Genomic DNA, 15,330 nt, shown 5'->3' on the forward strand with positions numbered 1-15,330 from the left:
AAGCCACAGCAATACTTTCAAATAATTACTACACAAATACACTGTTTGGTTTCTTCAGCAAGCATTCAATAAGGATTTTTGTTTCTTGATTTTCTACTGGAGCTATGAAGGGTATTTTCTTTTACAAATATTCATTACAGTTCTATCTGATAATTTTCACTACTGAAAAAACAAACGGTGTAGGGGCCAATTTTCAACACATACATTCCCCAGGAATGGCAACAATATATGTATACCAAAATATTTTAAACCTAAAGACTAGGTTTTTCCATCAATGGAGATCCATGAAGAACAGAGTAGTCCTGTTCTCGATTTTATTTATGTACCTTTTTCTGCAGCTTGCGCCCACTTTATAGTTTGAACGGGCTAATGCATCCATTGGATCAATACATTTCTTGAGAAGTGGATCATCCTCAGGCAAAACATCACGCATTTCTTTCCGAAGCAAGGATGACTTGTGTTCAAACTGCCCTCACAAGGAGAAACTTGCAGTGCAATTCTCAGCAAATTCTGTGCGCCTTCCATGTCGTTCCTGTCTAAAGCTTCAATTGCAGGAATTATAGTGTGTTCCATGGTTGCTTTATCTGGAAAGCACAACCTCAAATCCCTACAGCACAAAAAAAGGTACCTCGAAATGAAACAGAACCAGTGACGTGGATAAAATAGATAACATGTCTTTATCTAGTAACTGTTAATGGTAAAAGAATATTGCTTCTAAGCAAAAATCTTTTGCAATCTAACAATCTAGGAAGCTTACACGGGATTTTACTCAAGTCACTTAGGACAGGAAAAGGAAAACAGGGTGAAGATATCCACTTCTGTGAAACTAAGTAATTGAAACTGAGGTAATGCATGGAGCATTTGTGATCAACATACAGTAAGAAATGCACTTAATCTGTGCAGGAAGGACATGATCATGGGACTGTAATAACTAATAACAAAAGGCATTAGAGCTTAAAGAAATTGTATTTCGCCCAGAAATCATTGTTTGGTTTCGAAATATATTTCATCCCATTACTATCTACAATTCACACAAAGCAGCACCTTAATTAATTATCTAGGATAATAAATTAGAGAAAGTGCAATTCAATCTGTTTCCTGACATAAAAAGGGAGAGTTTTTGTTGCATCTACTAATGCAGAATTGGCAACCATGGAACACACTATAATTCCTGCAACTGAAGCATATTCAACGAAGTTGGAAATGCACACATATATGCATGTGTATGTGTGATACAACTGCATTTGATGTTTCTTGGTTAGGCTCATCAACAAAATATGACAAGGAAGAAAATGTATGTGATCCCAGAAATCAGAAGTAATAAAACAAAATAAAACCGGCATCAACAATCCTAGCACAAGTTTCTGATAAAGCTGATGAGAGCTTTCACAATTTGGGAATCAAACCAATATCAAAAGTAATTCTTGACCAATTTAATTTCCTCCTCTTCCTTGCATCCCAACGAAACACCCAGGATAGAGGTATCTAGAGACACTAAAAATGTTAAAAGCATGAACGTCATTTATATAGGCACAGAAAGATGGGAACTACATCCTTACCAAATAATCATTGAGAGTAACATATTTCATTTGGAAATTATCATGACATTCCTACAATATTTCAGTCCATTCATTTTAATTGAATGCATAGAACCCCCAACATGAGCCCCGCAGGAGCAGCTGCACAAGTCACTGAGGGGAAATTACATGCATGGAGTAAAAATGAGAAACCAATACTTGTATTATTCTCACAAAAAATCTTAAAAGCATTATTCATTTCAAAAAGAAGAAATGAAAACATGAATCCAACACTAAACAGAAAAAGGCAGTAATAGTCAACAAGGGTTATAATCAACATGCAACAGAGTAACCATAGAAGAACGGAAAAGAAAATCTTCAATTTCCCCATGTCATTAAGCAAATATTAAGGTGAAATTACATTAGATCACTTAAGACAGGCATCAGACAACTTCTGTTGAAGGGAGTGCATGTAAATGGTATGAAAGCTTCCTCAGTAACTTCAGACATACTTCCCTTCATGATTAAATATTTTAAAAAGGTTGGAACATATGGTGATTATTCGCATTTTTTATAAAAGGTAGAAGATCAGGACTCACTTAATGAATTGAAAGACATGCATGATCAAGAAATAAAACCCAGATATATACTTTGCTTCTCAGAACGTTAGATTGAAATTACTGATTATTTAGACCACACCTAATTGGATTTTGTAATGGGAGGATAATCTGATACATAAGAGAAAAGGAGCCCGGGAACGAAATTACCTCACTGTGCAATTTCTCCTGATAGAACCCCTGCAGCCAAAAAGTTGCATTGGAGGCTAATAACCCAATCCGCAGAGGACTACCAGCTTCAAGTGGCTTCAGCTTAGCTTCCTGAGCTCCCTTGCAACACACTCACCCATATGAAGGAATGGAACAGAACACCCCTTAGAAAACCTCATCATGCATGAATGCAAAATATGACAAGGCATTACTATGCACTGAACTCCTGATTTCTCAAGAAAAAACCTTTTATTCTGCAGATTCTCTGCAATTGCAGAACGATCCGATGGAGATTTTTCATTATCCCTGCTGGGATAAGGACAAGAATTTCTCTCATGTGATAAAAGCTCCTTGTTCAATACTGGATCAAGAGCAAAGAACGAAAGGGAAGCAATCTTTTCCTTCTTTTGAACTCCCATGGACTAGTTTTTTCAAGAAATTCAAAGCAGAATTCACTGATATACCTCCTATTATACCCACTGTATTTGCTTGACTAAGCAATGAATCAGAAGAATCCCTTCCTCTCAACCAGAACCCTTCTTAGAATCAGGAAAATTTACCATCTCATCTGTGTGCAAGAGAATTGATGATGGGGTATTGCTAGAACTGGTTGCAACCTTGACTTGTGGAGGGCTCTATGTGTATTTACATGACCCAATATATGACATGGGTTCAACGTGTGGAAAGGCATTGCAAAGCTCCCATCAAACATCTCCAACACAAGAAAGAAAAAAAAAACAAGTTTATCAAAGTAACAAGATGGGATGAATTTAACTTCAATGGAGAAGAGTTGCAAAATTAAGTCTATTTTTTCACATGTGAACAAAAACTCAGAAAATAAAAAGAATTTTATTGAAATTTCTATACTTCACTTGATAACTACTTAATAAGTTCTCCATATACAATCTTCCTTAAATTTTTGCCTTCAGAAGGAAAACCAACATCCGAAAGAAGCAAATGATCAGAAGTTACCAAATTTCAGCCTTTGGACAACCACAATTTATATTTAAAATCCAAGTTAGGAGCTTATAAGCAACAACCCACTTCCAAAACCTGCAAACCCTGTCAAAAGTAGCTACAAAAGACACAACCTCCTTCAGCAAAAGGCAAATTAGTGGGACTACCACCCATATTCTTCAGACACGAGAGAAAAACCCCAACTTCCCAAAACCAGAAATGTTCTTGAGGCAGATAAAAGGACCCAAAATGAAGATCGAAATCAAGAAAAGGCAAGTGGGACTTACAGGAGCAAGTAAAGACACTAAACCTCCAAATTTTCAAGGATTTTTTTCCCTTTTACCAATTAAAAAAAAAAAGATGGACCCATCACTCATTGGCAGGTAACTGGCAAGTGGAGAGAAATCTTCAAGGCCTGTAAGTTTTCCCCAAATTTCACATTTCACACTGTATCTTGCTCTACTGTAACTACCGCCAGTTAAAACAAGAAAATCACTGAAAAATTACAGATACAAATTATGTTAGTTACCTTGTCTGGAAATCGCAACTTGAGTTCTCTTAACCTGCTGTGAAACGAGAATCCAGTTCATCTTGGTGTCGTCGATTAGGTGACTGGAGGAGTAGCTTAAACTGTCGAACTGTATGCTTAAGTACTTCATTCATGCAATCCAAGTAACTATTAGGTTAGCGGAATGTTTATTTCTCAACAACAATTCTTTTTTTATCTTTTTCTTTAATCGCATCATAATGTGATTCGCTCTATTGCTATTCAATTTACCCTTTTTTATATATAATTTAAAGAACTTGGTTTGATGATTAAAAGGGTATGTTTTTATTTTTTATTTTTTGGATTTAAATTTTAGAATCAACATCAATCAATCTTATGTCAAGAGGATTTAATCTTGATTAATATACAAGTTAAATCGAGAATACCCTTTATCATAACCAAAAAAAAAACCTTTGCATAATTTATGCCAAAAATTTTAATTATAATGCAACCCTACGCAGAAGAGTCATCACCGATCAAAGTATATGGATCTCGAGGGTGTGTTCCTAATCTTATCGACACCATATTTGAATTTAAACGAGAGAAAATGTCTTGGATTTTACATTTTTCCTTTCCCTCTCCTTCCTTCCCTCCACTTTCCAATTTTTTTTCCAAACAATTTGTAAGTTACTATCAAGTTACAATGTGCCTTGAAAGATTTTGGAAGTTGAATGTGTTTTTAAAAAAAAAAAAAAAAATTATAGATCAACAAGGAAGATGCTATTTGACATTGGATGCTGAATGACTGCTCGCTATAAGCACATTCCTGATTGATCATCTCGCACCCCACATGATTTTAATCCTGATATTCCTGAGCCAGCCCTCATGCCATGATTCCCCATTGTTAGCCGCTACTAAGTACTATTATATTACTTTTCCTAGCAAGATATGGAAATCTAATTTGGAAAATGACTCGTTGCTGTTGAGTTATTAGATTCGTTAAAGTTAATTATTTTTATTAAAACAGTGACGTTTTATTTTTTTTATGGTATTAAACATTTAAATTTAGATGGAGTTAAAATTAATTGAATTATTAAAAAACCATATCATCAAACATGTTTTATTATATTAATATGTTATTTAATTTAACTAAAAATCTAATTCATAATTCTAAATTTAATGGATCAACATGATGAGTGAAAAATTTAATCGACTTCTTACTCTCTAGCCTTAATATGCTTATATTTGATAATTATTTTTACAAATTTGTTAGAAGATCAAGTAATTTTGATAATATTTTATGTTTGAAAAATATGGGGCAAATAATGTTTCTAAAAATTTTTTAATTTTTTTTATATATTTAGATTGTTTTGATATATTAAAGTTAAAAATAATTTTTTAAAAATAAATAAAAAACTTTATTTTAATATATTTATAACAAAAAAAATAATTTAAACCGTTATCACAGCTAGAAATCCAAACATGCCATTGAAAGCATGTGAGTAGCATTTTCCGATTCTTGAAGTTTTGTTTCAAATGAAAGGTCACATGCTGAGAATTTTAGATCTTAACAGCTGAAGTGACTGAAAATCAGCTGTTATTTCCTAAGCAAAAGCACAGGACATTGATGGCAAGTGCATACCTACAAGTGACGTGTCATGTGTGTGACCCCTCATTGAAAGCTAAACCCTATGAAGAGACAAAAAGATATTTGTCCGCATCCACTACTTGCCAAAACCCACAGAGTCGCCTTTCTCCGAGGACCCCATGGCCATGGCTATCGGTGCTTTACAGGAGGTCCGGTCCCCCTTTAAAATCTACTTTCGACGGTCGTGGAAATTCTCTTAATTTTATATCTTCCAAAGTCCTCGTTTTTTACTGTCACTGCAACGAATAGAACTTCTCCTTTCATTCTCGGTGGCTGGGAAAAGCTGACGAACCAATTACAAGCCACAATACGAGCCAAAACATACTCCTCCTATACATCTAATATTTCATGAGGTTTGCTTCCTTTGTGGTCTCAAGTTTAAACCCTAGGTTGCTCATATGATGGCCACTGGAGGCTTACATGGTCGTTAACTCCAAGGCCTGTGGGATTAGTCGAGGTGCACATAAGCTGGCCCGGACACCCACGTTAATAAAAAATATATATATATATATTTCATGTCTTTATCCGCCTAAAAATAAATTAATAATAAAAGTTTGAAAACTAAAAAATTTGTTTTTTATAAAGCTTCATGTTTGATTTCTATGATTATTAATATAATGATAACTGTTATTAAACTCGGCCAGGCTTGGCGAGTCGACCCGGTGGCTGGACCGGTCCGGGTTTAATAAAAGACCGGCTGTGGCAACAGCCCGGCCAAGCCTGGTTTTTTTTTTTTTTTAAATGTGGGATAAAAAAAATTTTGGTTTAAATATTTCAACTTAAAATAACAACATAGTATTTGAAACTCATTAGTATATATATACTCTATGTTCCCAAGGAAAAAATCATGTTTTTTCAATGTGGGATAAAAAAAATTTTGATTTAAATACTTCAGCTTAAAATGATAACATAGTATCTTTCAATGTGGGATTTGAAACCTTTTCATATATATACTATATGTTCCCATGAAAAAAGTTATGTTTTTTCAATGTGGATTTAAAACCCATTAGTATATATAATCTATATGTTTCCAAGGAAAAAATCATGTTTTTTCAATGTGGGATAAAAAACCTTTTGGTTTAAATACTTCAACTTAAAAGGATAACATAGTATCTTTTCAATGTGGGATTTGAAGCCCTTTCATATATATATTCTATGTTCTCATGAAAAAAATTATGTTTTTTCAATGTGAGATTTGAAACCCATTAGTATATATACTTTATCTTTCCAAGAAAAAATTTATGTTTTTTTAATATGGGATAAAAATCTTTTTAAAATATTCTTTTAAACTTCATTATTTATAATATATATAATCTATATTTAACTTTTTCATATGAAATATTAAAACTTTAATTTTTTTTTTTAATTTTCCCGGGTTAATCCGGATTGACCCGAGTTGACTCGGGTTGACCCATGAAACCCGAGACCCAGCCCCTTGACCGGGTCAACCCTCGGACCGGGTTTAATAACTATGATAATGAATACTGGAGGCTTACATGATCATTAATTTCAGGATTCATAAAATTAGTTAAGATACACGCAAGGTGACCCGGATATCCAAGTTAAATAAATATATATATATGTTTTCTGACAAGTCTCTAAAGACGTAGCACTAGAAAGGCAACATCCTCTGTTCTTTCCTGCCATATAATCCAAAGAATGGTTGCTTTCTATACATATAAAAATGCTAATCCAGTAGCAGGTATCACATAGTTTTCGCTTTAAACCGCAGAGACTTTGCACCTCGCCGAGTTCTGCAACAACGGATAAGCTTTCTAACATCCTTTCTTATAGCCAAGAAAGCACAAAGAAGAGCAATGCACATTGTTACTGGGTAGATATGGATACTCCTCGCGGAATTCATATCAGCAGAGTTTTTTCAGGATGACTTTCTCTTACAAAGCCCATAGGATAAGCAGTGTTCCAAAGAGGCTCGTCCTGTCCAGCCTTGCGAGACCTAACACTGCTCCTGCCACTGCTAAGTAGCTTCCTGTCAGAATCTAGAGAACCACAAATGGTGTCTGGTTACTGAAACATCCAAGATATCACACGTATTCAGCTGTTGATTTATTAGAAAAACGTGTATAATATGCAGCCAGTGTCTTCGGTTAAAAAAATCTAATTATTCTGACATGAACATTATGACAGAGAGTTGAGGAGTTTATAATGCTAGTTACTAACCTCTAGGTGCCGGAGATCAGTCGATGCAGAGGTTTTCCTCAGATTGGTCAAGTTATATAGCTTCGGCAATTTACTATAGCTTGGGAAGGTTCTGTTCTTGATATAAGATCTAGCAATGGCACCAGGATACAGAAGAGCCTTGGGCCCAAATGCAGGATAGAGTTCAGTTGCCATCAAGTGGGAGGACATGACCTCTATAGGTGAAGTACATGTTCCAGTCCTACATGGTACCCTGTCAGAAAAAACAAGAAACCAAGACATAAGTTTTTTTTTTTTTCCTTCCCTTGAGAGATATCTTTTGTGGGTGAAATTGGCACCATGACAAGCGAAGAACTTCTTTCAATTCTTCAGTACAGGAATCAAAAAATTTCGTTCTTGAAAAAAGTTTTTAGAGAAAAATTAAGAAAATGAATTGCTTTAAGATATTTACTAAAAAAATAGCTTTCTCTATATTGTTTTTACTACAGAATTAATATCACCGGAGAACTTGTAATTTGTGAACTTGACATCTATATATTTATGGCCGGCTAAAGAAATTATTTGGACACATATCAAGGCGAAGATGGAAGTATACTTAACCCTAACTCACAAAACTTCATAAAAACAATATCTAGAGCTTGATTCTTCAGTTAGGAAACAAGAACGCCTTTAATATGTGGTTGTTCGTCTAACACGAAGAAAAAAAGTATTGCAGAAAACCCAGAAATGATAGCCTTACTATTTTTAATATTTTTAATGGTGCAGAAAAGGAATCGCACTGAAAATCAATTGATCAATTATTGAAAATATTTGAGAATTAATTATAATAAAAACCGTTTCAATCTTGAAAGGTGTGATACTACTGGATGGAGAAAGGGTCTCGATTGATCGGTTGACAAGGACATTGAACGAAGAGTAATTAAGTGGATGATATGCAAAGCGTTGTTTTTTAAAATTTTAAATATTTGTTTTTAAAATTAATTTTTTCATATTTTAAAATTATTTTAATATATTAATATCAAAAACAAATTATAAAAATTATTTTAATATAATTTTCAATATAAAATACATTAAAAAACAACCACCACCGCTATTCTAAACATCCTGGAATAGAGAAGAAAGTGATATAATGATAGATTACCTGAAGACGGGCACTTGCAAGATTATGATAAAGAAATGAAGAAAAGAAGCAATAGACGATATGATGCGTGCCCATCTCTTTGAAGAAGCCATGACAGCATCAAATGGAGAAGAAAATGATGTTAGGACCCACGATGGTGGAAAATTAGAGGCTGCCTTGCCGTTGTTCTACACGTTTCTTGGAAAGCGACGGTAGAAAACGATGGCAATGAAACATACAAAACTATTTTTCTATCTTTTTTGCTACTGTTTTTCCGAATCCATATTTGCAATACAAGCCTCTCTTCCTGATGTGAGGGTCTTTAGCCTAAAAAATCGAGTGCAGTAGAGCAAGATTCTCTCTCTCTCTCTCTCTTGCATGCTTTACCATGGAAGATTTGACTTTAATGGGTGAAGTTAATGCCAAGTAAATTTTGAAAGACAATTTTAGAACTTTATAAAATAATATGTATCCTATTTTAGATCGATTTGCCACTCAATAATATAGATAATACTTAAAACTTGCTGTTTCTAGAGAAACGACAGGGAGTAAAATTAGCTATGGTTTTAATTGACCTACGAAAAAAAAAAATTGAGAGAGGTATGAATAGAAGAGTTCTTGCCCTAGATGAAAAATATTGAGAGAATTTCCTCCTTGATTTTGTTTTTCGTTGGGTTTTTTTTTTTTTAATTTGGGATTGAGAACTTGGTATGCATTGAATATTTCCTCTTATTGTAATATTATTGAGAACCAAGGGCCTCGCATTCTTTTTTAATAATAAAAAAATAAATCATTTAATTAAAATTAAAAGAAGCTAAAACACCTTGAGAAAAATGCACACCACTTTAATACATTCTTGTAAAGGATTTTTACTCTTCCATCCGAAAAAAATTAATATAGATTTTTAAAAGCATTTAAGTCTTTTAACATCATTTATTTATCATTATCAAATAAAAGAGATAATTAAGTATTTACACAACTTGATTGCTCAATAAAATGATTAAAAAAATCCAACCCCCCATCGGAGCATGAATACCAAAACTAGTAATATACTAAAAGATCTAGAGTTTTTATATTGTTTTTATTATAGTGGTATTTGTATGAGCATTGTGAATTGCTATGGTATATTCATAGTTCTTTAAAATGTCCAATTTCATTCTTAAGTTTTGCATTGTTATGTCTTTGTTCCTTATTGTTTTTAGTTTTGACATTTCAGTACTCATAATTCATTTTCTTCGTGTTTAAATCTTAGAGTGTTGAGATAAGAAAGAGAGAAAGTTTATAGAGAGAGAAATAAAAGATAAAGATTTTGGTTAGTCATAATTACGCAAAAAAAAAAGAGAGTCAATTTTATATCAATTGGTTTTCCAAAAAAAGAGACTTTGTAAAGTGATCTAAGCTTTTAATCATGACAAAAAAAAAAATAAATCAAAGCCTGTAAAATTTGTTTATACCCAACTTGATTTTTTAGACTAATAAGAAGGTGTTTTAAGATTGAAAATGTGATTATTAAGGTTTCAAAGATAATTTTAGATAAAAATAGATTGAAATGTAGGTTTTGAGATCCAAATTACATAAAATCTAATTTCTCGGCCACTGAAAACAGTCAAAGTTTATTATAATAGATAAGGTAAATGACATGTGATCTGTTTGAGTTTTAAAAAAAAGAAGTAAGCCACAATGAGTTTGGGCCTTTTCCTTATTAAGGCCAGGCTTGCGAGCTTAACCATATAGCCAAACCTAAGTGCCTCGACTTGATTTTTATTAGGATTTTTAATATTTTTCTAATATTATAGAAAATGTATTTTTAATAAAAAAAAGTTATAATTTATTTTTAAAAGATATCTGATGCTAACATTTTTTTCAAATAAGACTAAATGTTCTTAATTGTAATGTTAACAATTATTTTATGATTAATTATACATGAAATTAATTAATTATATTTTTATTTGAATTTTTTTTCTTGAATATTTAACAAGAATAAAATGCCTACTTTTTTATTGTTAAGTTTTTATATAATTGTTTTTCAAATTAATTATTTTTTTTTATTTTAATATCAAGTAGCCCAAAACTATAAAGCATCTATTTTTCTTTGTTTTTTTGCATTTTTTTTTAATTACTTTTCACAACATGGTAAATCTTTATTTTATATATATATATGAACAAACGAGTAAGTCTTGGCTAGAGAGACTTTTGCAAAAGATTCATAGAAAAAAAAATTATCAAACACAAATTATGTCTCAACAGATTCTTTAAAAAAAAACCTTTTTCATATCAAATATGTGTTCCCTATTTTGTTTTGAAAATAGTAAATCGGCTTATGTGTATGCAACAAATTTTTTATTTTTTAATATAAAATTTTCAAATTAAATAACATTATTAATTGATCGATATAGAAATCTTTAGCATAGCATGAACAATCAAGCTAGTCTATCCTATATCTAGTGAGGCCCTCACTAATTGTGAAACCCATCCACTAGCTCTCATTACCCAAAAACGAAGTAAAAAAAAATCAAGAAAAAGTGAAAGACAGAAAAAATGATGAAATAGCAAAATTAAAAAGTAGGGGGACTAAAGTGGATTAGATAAATTATGACCCATTCATTACAAAAAAAAAAAAAAAAAATCAAACCCCTATTTTGTTCTTGCAACTAAACCTAATTCAACAAGCAAGAGCTTGATTCAAGAAATTAATTTTGTTGAATTGTCAATCCAATCAAGCAATTTTGGAAGCTACAATTTCTAATCTAGTGAGCTAATTGAAATTCTCTATCTAGCACTTGAAGAACCAAAAGCTGACGTAGCTATTCATGTATTAAGGGTGGTATTGCATTTAGTACATAAAAGAGGGGGTGAATTGAAAGGAAAAAGGAACAAAAAATTTAAGGGTTGTTCTTGGAACATCATTAGGGGGTTTTTGAAGGGTTGTTTTGGTAGCGTATAACATGGAATTGAAGGTTGTTTTAAGACAACAATGAAGGGTATTTCAAAAGCTACAATGATGTCGTATGCAAGATGTATTTTGGGGTTGTTTTGATAGTGAAAACATAGTACATTATGAGATTGTTAAGATAGTTCTAAGAAGATTTGATAGCAGTAAAAAATAATAGTCTATCTCGACATGATATGAGAGATAATGTCACATAAGGATTAACACATGTAATGAATCTTCTTGTAATGTTCAAGGAAAAAACCTTATGATGGCCATAGGTGTAACGCTTGACTTCATGTATATAATAATATACTTTAAATTATCATAACATTGAAGAATAGACAACATGTATGTTGATATGGTTCATATGCATGGATAAGTTGACAATAATATCAAGGGTGTGGAAATGAGAACCAAGGTAAAGAATCATGCAGATGAAAAGAAAGACTAGTGACTTGGGTAAAGACTATAAAGAAAAAAAGAGATTGGTAGGGTATGATAGAAACGATTATGGCGAACATACAGAGTGATACTTAGTATATTGTATAAGATATGATATTTGTATCATTTAATATTACTTGTAAGGTTTATGATATCTTACTTGTTGGATTCTATTATGAAAAGTTTTATGTGAATGTTGTGTTTGTAGGAGTTTATCATACATCCTCGCTAATTGAGAATTGAGACATATTATGGCTAATACTTAGATATGATAATTGTACTGTAATGAATGTAATATGTAGCTATATACATGTAAGGAGTGAATTGATATTGAAAATAGAATATGAATTCTCCTGAATTTGAAATATATGTAGCTATATTTACACATTTATATATGTAATTGTTTAAAGAAAATATTTGATTGTTTAAGTGGTTTGAGGCCTAATACTTGAATATGAATTCTTGCTGCATGAGATTTGAAATCTCCATTGATTGTGATGCAGGTTCTCATGAGAAGAAAGAAATATTTAATGACCGATTAGAGAAGATTTCTATCAAAACTTTGTGAAAATAGTAATTGTATAATTATGCGTGTGGAAAGCCAAAGTTCCCGTTTTGAAATTACAAATTAAGACACATATATAATAAGTTTATTTAAACTTGTATAATAAATGATGAAGTGAGAATACTAAATTGTGAGGTGAGAGTACTAAATTGTGAGGTGAGAATAACATCATTATAATTTTTAAATGAGTAATAATTGCCAGAATGGTTTTGCCACGGTAGCTGTATCCTCCTCCCTCAGTCAATCTCTTGTCAAAGCATCTCATGATGAAGACCCTTGAAACGCAGGGGACCCAGTGGACGTCAAATTGTTAATAATTAACCTATGTGAGCAGTGAAAATGACCGATGATCCAAATGGCAGTACTTTATTTGTCCATTTCTTATTTATTGTCGCCAGATCTCTCTTACCCTCTGGGCTCCTCGGAGGACCATCTTTTCTTTTTTTGTCGCATGAAGCGGAAGGAAAGGGACAACAGAAATTAACACCACATGCAGGCCAGATCAAATTGTGCTTGTGGGCACACATCCCCATGCTTTAGAATCCCCAATCATTCATCTTCAATAATTGCCTTGCTCTGTGACCTCACACTGTACTATATAAGCACTCTTCCATGGCCCAAACTTTAGAGAGAAGCCTTTTCGAAAATGTGGAACCGCCTCCCATCGGATCTCCTTGCTAACATCTTCTCCTTCCTCTCTCCGGACTCCTTGGCACGTGCCAGGACAGCATGCCGGTACTGGCGCAATTGTGCCAATTCATACCCATTGAGCACCGCCGCATCAATGGTCCGGCACCACCAAGCATGGTTTGTCGCTCTGCCCACGCGCAGTCGTGGGCTATGTTGTTATCTTCACAATCCAAATAACGACAAGTGGCACGTCTTATCTCTCGCTTTTCAACCCCACCCGACCCGACCCATTGCCCTGATAGGGAGCCTAATCCTCTCAAGACCCACAGATTCTACAACTCTCCAATTAGCTATAAGCAACCCTTTCACCAAGGAATTCAGGTCCCTTCCAATGCTGAAGATTGCAAGGACTAATCCAGCTGTTGGTGTTGTGATCTTAGGCCCAGCCCAGAACGGCCCATCTTTACATTTTCGAGTCTATGTAGCAGGAGGGATGTCCGAAGCTCCACGTGGAGCTGCCACGTATGAGCCCACAATGGAAGTGTACGACTCGGAGGATGACGAGTGGAGAATTGTGGGGCCAGTGCCAGTGGAATTTGCGGTGAGGCTAACGGTCTGGACCCCTAATGAGAGTGTCTATTCTAAAGGGTTGCTATATTGGATGACCTCGGCCCGGGCTTATAGCATAATGGGCTTTGAGATTAGGTCCAATAAATGGCAGGAATTGAGTGTGCACATGGCAGATAAGCTTGAATTTGCCGCATTAGCTCAGCTCAATGGCAGGCTGACACTTGTCGGCGGCACCAGTGGTGGCGATGCCTGTGTGTGGGAGCTGGATGAAAGACACGCGTGGTGTTTAAAAGAGAAGATGCCAGTTGAATTGACAAGGAGAATTTTAGGGGGGAAGGCGAGCTGGGCTACAACTAAATGTGTAAGGGGTGATGGGGCTATATGTTTGTACAGAGACCTTGCGTCAGGAATGGCGGTGTGGAGAGAGGTTGGCGAGAGAGGTAGATGGGAATGGTTCTGGGTAGAGGGGTGCTGTTCAATAAAAGGAGAACGAGTACAAAACTTGCCGATCAAAGGTGTTCTGATTCATCCCAATCTTGCTCCTTCTTGTGCCTTCTCCAAACAAGGATGATGAGGCATTGTCCTCATGTGCTGTGAATCTTGCCAGGGCCTTGTTCCTCTTTCATTTGCAATGTAATAAATATATTAACAGTCGAGTGGTAATTGGCTTGTGAATCGTGGATTCTATCGAAAGGAATAATTCTCTTTCGAGAACAAAGGGTTCGCGAGCTCGGGGTATTTGCACTGAGGCTCCTCGCCTTTGAAATTTATTAACCAAATATATTATTTGCACTAAAAATTGTAACTTCTCCATTTACGAGGAATCTGCTTCTCATGGTGTAAGTGTTCTGAGCAAGATATGGTACTGTACGTAGTTGTAAGAGTCACAGCCAACGTTCCAATGGGTTTTGCATGCTGAGTGTCTTCAGGTGAGCAGATATATTATTAGAGCCTGCCATAGTTTCTATCAGAGCAAGGAAAAATAGGCCACCCAAGGTGCTGAAAGAAGTTAAAAATGCATTTTCCAAGCTTTAAAGAAACACTTTGTTGATACACTAGAATTTGCAGGCAATGCAAGTGTATTTGGTAAGGAAGGGAGATCAGGACAGTCTTGTCTGAACAAAACATGAAAACTGTACGTGAAAGTTTCAATTTACATTCGACACCCATTTCATGCTTCATATACACATGACCATATAATGGCCAGACGATGGTAATGATAGAGGATGGTGCGGCAAAAAGTGAAAGTGTGTCGAGCACAACCTTCATTCCAAGGAGTTCAAATCATTGAACTTGTAATCGGCAACTGCTTAATTTCTACTTTCTAGCTTGTGATTCCCTTTCATCTGAAGCCATTTATCACAAAATCCATTTCCTTTAATATATCAAAATAACTCATAAACCTCGGGATAATTTAAACTGAACTTTGCTTTACTTCATTAAATTAAATTAAATGAAAGCAAATATAAGATCCCAATAATTTTTTATAAAAAAAAAAGAAAAAGGAAAAGAAAGATGGATCCCAAGTCAAATGAT

At 34.1% G+C, this 15,330-nt stretch overlaps 2 protein-coding genes and 1 pseudogene across 2 annotated transcripts; 1 reads left to right on the forward strand and 2 right to left on the reverse strand.

The window, feature by feature from the left end:
- Positions 1-318: 318 nt before the first annotated feature.
- On the reverse strand, positions 319-4,178 carry LOC118035568 (uncharacterized; annotated as a pseudogene).
- A 2,776-nt stretch (positions 4,179-6,954) lies between these two features.
- On the reverse strand, positions 6,955-8,769 carry LOC118035570 (uncharacterized). The gene is made up of 4 exons (XM_073408363.1): positions 8,678-8,769; positions 7,558-7,789; positions 7,281-7,376; positions 6,955-7,249 (listed from the first exon to the last, which is right to left on the reverse strand). Exons 1-4 carry the CDS (start codon positions 8,767-8,769, stop codon positions 7,082-7,084), a joined length of 588 nt encoding a protein of 195 aa, XP_073264464.1. The 3' UTR covers positions 6,955-7,081.
- Positions 8,770-13,114: 4,345 nt separating this feature from the next.
- On the forward strand, positions 13,115-14,675 carry LOC118035569 (F-box only protein 6). The gene has a single exon (XM_035041167.2). It carries the CDS (start codon positions 13,241-13,243, stop codon positions 14,363-14,365), a length of 1,125 nt encoding a protein of 374 aa, XP_034897058.1. The 5' UTR covers positions 13,115-13,240; the 3' UTR covers positions 14,366-14,675.
- Positions 14,676-15,330: the final 655 nt, after the last annotated feature.

The sequence above is a fragment of the Populus alba genome, chromosome 3 (assembly GCF_005239225.2).
Source record: "Populus alba chromosome 3, ASM523922v2, whole genome shotgun sequence".
NCBI lineage: Eukaryota > Viridiplantae > Streptophyta > Magnoliopsida > Malpighiales > Salicaceae > Populus > Populus alba.

Coding starts and splice junctions, on each gene's coding strand:
- LOC118035570 (XM_073408363.1), bottom strand. CDS start 8,769: ATGGCTTCTTCAAAGAGATGGGCACGCATCATATCGTCTATTGCTTCT. Junction 7,790..8,677: donor TTGCAAGTGCCCGTCTTCAG/GTAATCTATCAT, acceptor TTTTTCTGACAG/GGTACCATGTAGGACTGGAA. Junction 7,377..7,557: donor CTGATCTCCGGCACCTAGAG/GTTAGTAACTAG, acceptor GTGGTTCTCTAG/ATTCTGACAGGAAGCTACTT.
- LOC118035569 (XM_035041167.2), top strand. CDS start 13,241: ATGTGGAACCGCCTCCCATCGGATCTCCTTGCTAACATCTTCTCCTTC.